The sequence below is a fragment of the Convolutriloba macropyga genome, chromosome 11, assembly GCF_964194025.1.
Source record: "Convolutriloba macropyga chromosome 11, txConMacr16.3, whole genome shotgun sequence".
Classification (NCBI taxonomy): domain Eukaryota; kingdom Metazoa; phylum Xenacoelomorpha; order Acoela; family Convolutidae; genus Convolutriloba; species Convolutriloba macropyga.
In genome coordinates this window covers 28,440,511-28,450,742 of record NC_134478.1, presented here as the reverse complement: position 1 = coordinate 28,450,742, position 10,232 = coordinate 28,440,511, and the positions used below count along the sequence as shown (strand labels likewise).

The 10,232-nt window shown below is 41.0% G+C and overlaps 1 protein-coding gene across 1 annotated transcript; it reads right to left on the bottom strand.

Annotated features, from left to right (window-relative positions):
* Positions 1 to 3,853: 3,853 nt before the first annotated feature.
* LOC142349088 (uncharacterized) lies at positions 3,854 to 4,828 on the bottom strand. Its single transcript, XM_075400500.1, has 2 exons — positions 4,318 to 4,828; positions 3,854 to 4,083 (listed from the first exon to the last, which is right to left on the bottom strand). The coding sequence occupies exons 1-2, from the start codon at positions 4,826 to 4,828 to the stop codon at positions 3,854 to 3,856; spliced, it is 741 nt and encodes a 246-aa protein (XP_075256615.1).
* Between the last annotated feature and the right edge of the window lie 5,404 nt (positions 4,829 to 10,232).

Below are 10,232 nucleotides of genomic sequence, written 5' to 3'. Positions count from 1 at the left end.
GTACCTATACATATACACATATATATATAAATACATATATATATATATTTATATTTATATATATTTATGTATATATATATATATATATATATATATATATATACATATATAAATATAAATTTATATATCTTTATATATATATATATATATATATATATATATATATATATAAATATATATATATATATATATATATATATATATATATATTAAGCTGATTATTGAGCATTTTTTCATCCTCGAAATCAAATCTTCGAGATCTAATAATCAGATATCTCCGGTAAATTTCTAAATTCTACTGTAAAATATCAATTTTGTTATTGTCTAATTTTTGAGAAATTAGTTTTTCTACTTAGTTGCAAAACTCATTTTGTTCTGCTTGCGAAAACCCATATCCCAACAGGTTATGGGCTCAGAAACTCTCTAAGTCAAAAAACTAATTTCTAAAAAATACTATATTGTTGTTGACAGTGAAAATCCTTTTCTCCTTAGTCCTTTTGTTTACAAACGTTCTGCCAGCTCAAACTAAGATTGAACAAAAGACAGTGAAGCTGCTAATCTGCACAGGCAAGGCACAAGACTTTCCAATCTGGAATGAGATAAGAAAGTAAGAAATGGCCTGCCAATTGGGTAGGAAAGTTTTATTATACGGGAAAACTTCAACCCGGCAGCGAAATTAACAGAGTTGAGGAAAAGGACGCACATTTTCAATGAAAGCACAGCAAAGAGAACCAATGGACAAAGTGGTGCAGTGGCATTGGCAGTCAACCCTGACTTTAACAAGGGACCCAAGAGAGGAAACTGCTGTGTCTGTGGGATCCCCGGACACTTCGCCAAGGACTGCAGGAGAAACGGGAAAACACAATGCAGCAAGTGAGGTGAGAAGGGTCAATTATACAGGCATGCAAGAGACAAAGGGATGGAGGCAATCATGAGTCAGTGGCATTGGATACAACATTGGCTACACCAGACGAGGAATACTGGGCTACTCTCTTACCCAGTGGTGGACAGCAGGCATGCTAGTGGACAGTGGTTGTGCAGATCACATAGTAGCAACTAACGACGCGTTCCTGGACTTTGTGCCCATTCCATCATTGCTCAAAAATCCAAAAGAGAGATTTCCAGAGTCGTGGGCAGAGGCTATGTGAGGATCAGCATCCCCTCAAATAAAGGGGAAATCCAATGCAAAATCAAGAAAGTCTTGTGTTTGGTTGACTATTCCCGATACCTCCTATCAGCCTCAAGATGCACGGAGTGGGCATATAGCTTCACTTTCGAGAAAAAAAAGCTGCATGAAAGTTCAGAAGGGAACTCGGCTAACCCTAAAACAAGAAAACGATTTGTTTTACTTACCTGTAGCGTTCTAGAATTCAAGATGAGTTGCAAAAAAGTGAAACGTGACAGCGCAAGGCAGTGGCACAGACGATTGAGTTGTTTGAATCAGGAGGAATTGGTCAACAATGCATCAGAGACAGTGCGTCAGCTCGATGATGTATGCAATGTGTGCGCATTGGCCAAGATAACAAAGAATCCCCTACCAAGAGTGGCAGAGTCCCAAATAGAAGAAAAGCTGAAGAGGTTGATCACAGATGTGATGGGATTTTTCAGAGTAGCGTCACTATCAGGGTTCCAGGGTTTTGGTTCCTCAATGTGTTTGCAGAACACCACAATAGGTTTGTGTTTGTGGACTTGCTTAAGGCAAAAACTGAAGCACTAGACAGCCTGAAGAATTTTTTTCTCATTGTGGGTAAGCCCAAGAGTCTGAGTCAAAACAGTTCAAGATGTACTGCTTATGTACAGGCAGTCAACATGAAAGACCATACCAGAGACGCCACAACCGATTGGGTTAAGTGAGAGGCGCAACAGGAAACTGCTGGAGATGGCATGATGCCTGCTTATTGACCCGGGACTTTTCAAGATGATGTAGGGAGCAGCAATTCTTCACTCAGAGAGGATCAGAAACATGGTTGTGAGACGAGGAGAGGAAACATGAGTAGCAGAGCTCACGCGTTGTATAAAATCTAAACTTCCAGTTAGTAAATTATCTATTTTTGGTTGCACAGTTTTCATGAGGAAATTGGACTGGGGAGTCAGAATACTTGAACCTAAGGCAATGGAAGGAATGTTTGTGGTTTACACTTAAGGAAACAACAGATACCTGGTGTACGTAGCCAACACACGTAGGGTGATGGCAGTTCGAGATGTAAGCATCAGTGAGTCCGAATGGGGCTCAATCCCCGACAACAAAGAGAGGCCCGACCTAGTAGATGGGGGATCACAGCAACTGGGGATCTGGCACACAGGTGATGGTCATCCAGATGATGGCAACAAATAGAAACAGAGGACACATCTACTGAAATGAATTAGGAGTGTTATGATCCAGAGCGCATGAACACTCAAGAAACAATACTGAGACAAGATGCCTAAGATTTGGAGGAAGCAGCACAACACCTTGTACATTACCAGGTAATACATTGTATATCACAACAGAATACGTTGTACATCGCAACAAAATACCTTGTACGTCTCCAGAGAATACCTCGTACATACCAGCAAATACCCTGTATATTGCAACAGAATACCTTGTACATCACCAGAAGTGAATACGTTGTACATACCTGACGCAACGGCTGTTTTCCTATCAATGGCAAAGAAAGTTTTATACCGCCCAGTTCGTTATTAGCGGTTCACACGCTGTCGGCAAATTCAGGTTTGCAGTTCGCTTTTGTAGCTTCATATACGCTACACTGTAAATTACCGTCGAATCAAAACGTTGTTTTGTTAGTCCGAATAATTAATCGTTCAGCTTTGCTGAATAATAAAATCGATTACTGGAACTACTCAGTAATTTCCAATCAAATAATCAAATATTTTTTTGAATTTTAGTTAATAACGCAATAATTCTATTCGGGGCTATTCAAAACCAAAATTTGTGCCCCTATAGGTTGCTCACTGTTTATATTTACAAACGAATCTAAGCGGGTGAATTCAGTTTCAGAACAGAACACAGTTCACAGAGGAGAACCCGTCTTCTGCCCTAAGCGGACTTGAATTATTGGTCAAAACAGAGGTTCTTCGTTAGTCATTGGGGCGAGGCCATAGAGACGACCTAGCATCTTGCTTTTTGGTTTTGAAAACTCATGTCTGTGGACTGAAAATCTATCTTTCACCGTCTATTACCTTCAGCAAACTGATTATAAGTCGTTCGTCTGGTCAAAGAAGAGGAACTTTGTCAACATTACGTTCAGCAACCGAAAGTTCTTTATTTTCCTTTCTCTCAAGTTACTCAAACTCTCGAGACCAAATCGATGATAAGATAAATTACAAGTTTCACGTTAGCAAGACACAGTTTTTTACTGCTCAAGTTAGGTTGAACGGTTAGGCAGACTGGATTTTGCTGTGAAAATAGTTTTCGTAGTTCTTTCAAAGCCAACCTGACTTCAACTAAAATCTCTGGGTTCTGCACAAACTAGAACTACTTTTTTTTATTTTTCCAGAAAACTGAACCCGGTTTCTGTGATCACAGCAAAGCTCAGGCATAATTATCTGATTCTTCACAGTAATCTGCAACACACACAAGCCTACTTTTATTGAGCTTTGAAGTGTGTGGAATCCGACCTATGCGGAGTTTCACGAGACTTAGTTCTGCACCTTCACCTCTGTATAAGTGGCAGCAGCTGCAATTTTTTTTAGAAAAGACAAACTAACATTTTTCTGTTACCTGGTGTAAATCGCAATTTTGGTATACAACACGTTTGGGGGATCTTTTTACGCGTTTACAAATGTATTAAGTTTAGAAACAAAATATGTCGACCTAAACTTGTTTTAAAAAAATCAATTTTTTAGAAAATTATTAATGATTGGCCTTCACATCTCCGGCCCTGTTTTCCATCACGAAAACATCTTTCTTGTTTGGTAATACAGGAGTCAGCTTCACCACTGGTCTCTTGAAAACTCCATCGTTCGTTCGAACTTTCGATGATCGAATCACTCCGTCGGACCCTTCGATGGTCTCCGTGACTCGACCCAGATTATAAAATCCTCGCTTGTCACTGTCTCCGATCAACCAAAGGAGATCGCCTTCTGTAAGGGGCTCGTTCGCTGTCTATGGCCACTTTTGCAGTTGTTCAACGTTGGCAGATACTCATTTCGATATTTGTCCCAAATGAGGTTTGCATAGGCTTGAGTTTGTCGAAAGAGCTTTCGATGATCGACAAATTCTTTTGCGCATGGTAGGTATGGTAAGCAATCATTTTTGTTGCCAAGCAAGAAGTGATTGGGGATCAGTGCTTCTAGGTCAATAACATCTGAACTTACGGGAGTCAACGGTCTCACATTCAATGTTTGTTCCACAATACACATAGTAGTTGAAAGAACGTCTTCTGTGACTGATCTGTTCCCCAAGACTACATACGTTGCTTTCTTGCAAATTCTGATCATACCCCTCCAATTTGGGGTCTGCGAATTGGTCGAACTTCCATCTGATTCCTTTTTGAATTAGATGTTTCTCGATCCCTTCTCTGTTCCATGCAGCAACGTACTCTGCAAACTCTTGTTCAGCATCAACAAAGTTTGTACCGTTGTTGCTGATGATTGTGGGTTTGCCTCTTTGTGCTATAAACCGTATGATCGCAATAAGACAGCTATCCGTGCCTAATTTGGGTACCCCTTCTATGTGCACCACTCTCACAGTTAGACATGTGAACAGACAACACCGTCGCTTTTCGTTTCTTCGCCCAATATTCACAGTGAAAGGGCCAAAGTATTCGACTCCAACACTTGTAAAGGCGGTTGAAGCATCTAAACGTTCTACGGGTAGATCGGCCATTACTGGTGTTATCGTTTGTGCTCTGCTTTTTCTGCAGGTAACACATTTGTTCTTGATTGATCGCAAGGCGTTGCGTATGCCTAGGATCCACATCTTCTGCTGAACAATGTTTCTGACATGCTCTGTGCCTTCGTGTTGATTGTTCTTGTGCTCGTTTCGCAAGAACAATTCAACTGCATGATGTTTCCAATGTAACAATATTGGATGATCTGCGTTGAAGTCCAATTGACCTTTACTTATTCTGCCTTTGGCACAAATAAGTCCTTCCTCATCCAAGAACGGTGAGAATTGTAGGAATTTGCTGCTTTTTGGGATTTCTTTTTCAACTTTTACAGATTTCATCTCTGCAGCGAACTGTTCTTGCTGTAGTAACTTGAAGATGATTGCTTTTGCTTTTTCCTTTTCTTCAACACTAATAAAAAGTGTTGCTGGTTTGTATTTGCTGAATGCCCGCCGTACGTGTGCCATTGTATTTACTAGTCTGTTATTGGATCAAATTATTAAATCCTTCCCACTGAATAACCACTTTCTTTTCTTCAACCTGTGTCATGAAGACTGATGAGGGATTGTTCTCTTCATTTGAAGCAAAGACAAGGTTGACTTGCTACGGCCATTCACTCTGTGGTCGTTTTAACAACTCCGGCCAAATGAGCCACTCACTCCTCCTGAATTCTTCATTGTTGATCGCTCTCGTGCCAATATCCGCTGGATTGTTGATACCGCTAACATGTCTCCGCTGTGAAACATCAGTGTATCCAATATCTCAACCTCTCGATTGGCCACAAACACTTGTTGTTTACGATGGAATTTGTGTATCCACTGCAGTACTGTTGTTGAGTCCGACCAAAAACTGCAACATTGTATCTTCATTTCGTTTTCCTTGACTATCTGCTTCTTCAATCGTACAGCCATGACTACCGCTTGCAATTCAAGTTGTGGTATTGAAAGATGCCTCATCGGTGCTACTCTGCGTTTTCCAATCACAAATGTTTTGTCGGCTGAGTAATCCTTTGGGATCATAGATAGGCCATTGCACACATTGTGTCTTCAGATATGTCAGTAAACACAGTTTTGTCCCTTGCCGCAATGAAGTATCTTCTATCAATGCTTGTTTCAGCTACAATTGGAATTTGGTCCTTCCACTTAAGGAATTGTGCTTCTTCACCAGGCTCCACTTCATTGTACCAATGTTGCCCATTCTTAGTCCAGATGCATTTCAGAAGTCGTCTCATGTGAACACTGAACGGAGCAAGCAATCCGATCAGGTCGAATACTAAAGATACCAGTGGCCGAATCTCCTTCTGGTTTATAGGGGCTTCAATTACCTTGTTCGTATCTCGGCGCGCTTGAAGACTATCATCAGTAACCGTCCATTGTAGTCCAAGCACTTAAGATCCCTCCGGGTCGGGGTCAATCTCTACTTGTTTCGTATTGCTGATTGATTTCAAGTCGACTGGGATTGCCTTGCAAACCTCGTGGCTGTTATTTATCCACTTTGTAAGTTGAAATCCATGCTGCGAATGAAGATGTCGCAACTGACCGAAGGCTTCGATTGCCTCTTCTACTGATTTGATGAAATCGTCCATGTAAAATTATTTTTGTCTTGCTTTTGCTGCAATTGGATACATTTCTTCGTTATCCAGTTCCCCTCGTTTGAGAGCATAGTTTGCGTAAGTTAAAGAACTCTTAGCTCCAAACACGCTGATATTCATATATTCCAACAGGTTCATTATTTCTTAGGCGCCATAGAACCCATAAGCAACTTCTATCCTGCTCGAGATTTTGCACTTGTAGAAACATTGATTCGATATCTGCTGTTAAGGCCACTGGTCTGTCACGAAATCTGAAAATCGTGCCAATCAAACCATGCAGTAGATCAGGTCCTGCTGGTAGCTTGTCGTTTAGGCATATCCCTTTTTACTTTGATGCAGCAATGCAAACACGTCTCATTTTGCCAGGCTTGTTCGGGTTGAGCGCTGGATGGTGTGGCAAGTACCATTCTTTCCCGAAGGTGATTTTCGCTTCTGACTCGTCCAATATCTTTACGAATCGCTTCTTTATGTCTGTATCTATTGAGTGTTGATACAAACTTTTAAGTTTCCGTCCCCTTTGGAATCGTCGCTCCAGTGAGTGAAGCTGACCCAAGGCTGAGCTGTAGTTCTTCGGCAGGTTGGGCTCTGGTTCACTCCAAAGCATTCCCACTTCGTACCACTCGCCTGTAAACTTTGTCGTACTCTCTAGCATCTTTTGTGCCTGCAGCTCCTTATTTGACTGACTAACGACGTAAAATCTGGAAGCATAGGTTTCTATGTCCCACCATTTTTGGATATTCTCAGCCGCTTTAACATCTTCTGTGAAGGCGAAATGACCAAGATTTTCTCTTCTTTTGTCCGTCATGGGTCCACTGACTACCCATCCTAACTCTGTTGGAAGTTCACTTCGTGTTCCTCTCCTGTAGTCCAGTAGTCTCTGTTGCTCGTAAGCATCTTGACCGAGAATGATGCCGACGTCCATCAAATTGAACGTTTTGTTCGGGAAAACATTCACGTGGTTGAAGCTTTGCTTCAGCTAGTTGTAGTCCTAGTTTGTGGTTCCCAATGAAACTGACGGGTGTACAAACGCTTTGATCGAATGTATTTTTGAATGCGGTCCTTTTATTCTGATGGACACCATTTCTGTCTTCAAATATTTCGTTCCGTGCATGCCGGCTATGTTTACCGTAAAATCGGTGCCTTTGGCTCAAAACTTCTCATCAACGCTTTGGTCGATGAATGATAAAGTGGATCCACTATCGAGGAAAGCATATGTGTTTAACCTGTCGCTGCCATTCTGAATCGAGACTGGAACTATCTGAAGAAAGCTCGTAACTTCGTTACTTTGACTGATTGTTGCTGCGCTTACGTTGAGTGCGTGATTGCCCTCGTCCATTTGGTTTTCTGAGTTAAGCAATCGGCTGTGTTTTTAATACATCCATTTATACCACAAGCGTTGACTTTACAATCTTTGATTGCATGTCCTTTTCCCAAACATCCGTAATATAAGCGTTTCTTCCTCATATGTGCATAACAATCATAAACGTTCATGTTCTTAAATAAAGACCAGTTCCAAATTTTGTGCGTTCCATCGGCTAATGGGCAGTGATCGCTATTCGCTGCCTGGGCTCCCTTTACGTTTGAACTCGCACTAAAATTCAAAGATTCAGAGAACTGCTTAGTTTTGTTCGCTTTCCGTCGATGATCCTCCTTACGTTCCCCTGGGGGCTATGACATGCTTTCGTAAACGAAAGATATTCTTTATAACCAGTTTTCTAGGATATAGAGACTAAGTCGGTCCTCATTGTTTTCATCTACATAGAACCATCATTTCTCCTTCAGATTAGGTGGCAACTTTTCAATCGCAATTTGCCGTGTTGCGTTAGATCGCAAGTCCCCTTCATATTTGTGGTGCTTCAGAACACTGACTACGTTACTGATGGTTGTTGAATAATTGACAAAAGCTTTTGAATCAAGCATTCGGATTGCCTGTCGATTTCGCAAAGTATTGAATTGTGCTTCAACAATTAGGTAAGGTCGGCCAAACCTCCGTTCCAACAAAGCCCAGGCTTCACCATATAGGTTTCTGGAGTGGCCCATACTTGCTACAGCCGCTCTTGCTTTGCCAGTCAGCAATGTTTTCAAGTGGCGCATTTTCTCCGAGTTAGGTATGGCACGGTTATGAACTGTTGCGACAAACATGATTGACTATTCCGGCCACTCGAGTGGATTTCCGTCAAAAGAATTTAACTTCAACTTTGGCAGCTGACTACTGCTGCTCGGTACATTGCGCTCAAACCAGTCCGGTAAACGGTTGAGTTTGGAACGCTCGCCGCTAGGAGATCTGGATTTAATTAAGCTTTCTTGGTCAAAATTGACTCGATAGTTGTCGTGCCCGCTCTTTGTGAAGTTTCTCCCATAGACCTCAGAACTTTATCATTTGGCTCTGGAACCTTGCTTTGGAGATGGGTCTGATTCCGCTGATTCTCCATCTTTGCCTGACTGTGAATATATGGCAACCAATCAGCTTCTCGGTTGATGAAAAATTTGCGTTGTCGGATTTTGTGTCGTCGGCAGAAATCCAAATTGTTAAAGATATCAGCTCTCTTGTCAAATAGCTTCTCAAGGCTAATATCAAATTGCAAAATCTGACTATATGCTGTTTTAACTTTGCTCGGCCGATCCTTATTTTTGAGCACTTCGTAGCCTTCTTTCTCCTTCAACTCAATCTGCTTTAAGCAGTGCTTGATTTGTCTCTCGAGTTTGATGTGACTACGTGGCCGAGTCACAATTTGTTTATTTTGACGTCGAAGTTTGACGCTTTTCTGTCCCGTGGTTTTGTTTTCGGTAAAGTTGATACCTTAAAGTTGTTCGACTGTGCAACTCAAATTGTCTCGTTGGCCGTTTGTTTTGTTCGAGATTAGAAAGCGATTTTTATTCCACTGTCCAGGTCGGCGGACCAAATGTAACCGCTGCTTTCCTTTCAATGACAAGGAAAGTTTTATACCGCCCAATTCGTTACTAGCGGTTTACAAGCTGTGGGGATGTTTAGGTTTGCAGTTCGCTTTTGTAGCTTCATATACGCTATACTGTAAATTACCGTCGAATCAAAACGTTGTTTTGTTAGTCCAAATAATTAATCGTTCAGCTTTGCTGAATAATAAAATCGATTACTGGAACTACTCAGTAATTTCCAATCAACTAATCAAATATTTTTTTGAATTTTAGTTAATAACGCAATAAATCTATTCGGGGCTATTCAAAACCAAAATTTGTGTCCCTATAGGTTGCTCACTGTTTATATTTACAAACGAATCTAAGCGGGTGAATTCAGTTTCAGAACAGAACACAGTTCACAGCGGAGAACCCGTCTTCTGCCCTAAGCGGACTTGAATTATTGGTCAAAACAGAGGTTCTTCGTTAGTCACTGGGGCGAGGCCATAGAGACGACCTAGCATCTTGCTTTTTGGTTTTGAAAACTCAAGTCTGTGGACTGAAAATCTATCTTTCACCGTCTATTACCTTCAACAAACTGATTCTAAGTCGTTCGTCTGGTCAAAGAGGAGGAACTTTGTCAACATTACGTTCAGCAACCGAAAGTTCTTTATTTTCCTTTCTCTCAAGTTACTCAAACTCTCAAGACCAAATCGATGATAAGATAAATTACAAGTTTCACGTTAGCAAGACACAGTTTTTTACTGCTCAAGTTAGGTTGAACGGTTAGGCAGACTGGATTTCGCTGTGAAAATAGTTTTCGTAGTTCTTTCAAAGCCAACCTGAATTCAACTAAAATCTCTGGGTTCTGCACAAACTAGAACTACTTTTTTTTTATTTTTCCAGAAAACTGAACCCGGTTTCTGTGATCACAGCAA

Coding starts and splice junctions, on each gene's coding strand:
- LOC142349088 (XM_075400500.1), bottom strand. CDS start 4,828: ATGGCCGATCTACCCGTAGAACGTTTAGATGCTTCAACCGCCTTTACA. Junction 4,084..4,317: donor ATGTGAGACCGTTGACTCCC/GTAAGTTCAGAT, acceptor AGCCCCTTACAG/AAGGCGATCTCCTTTGGTTG.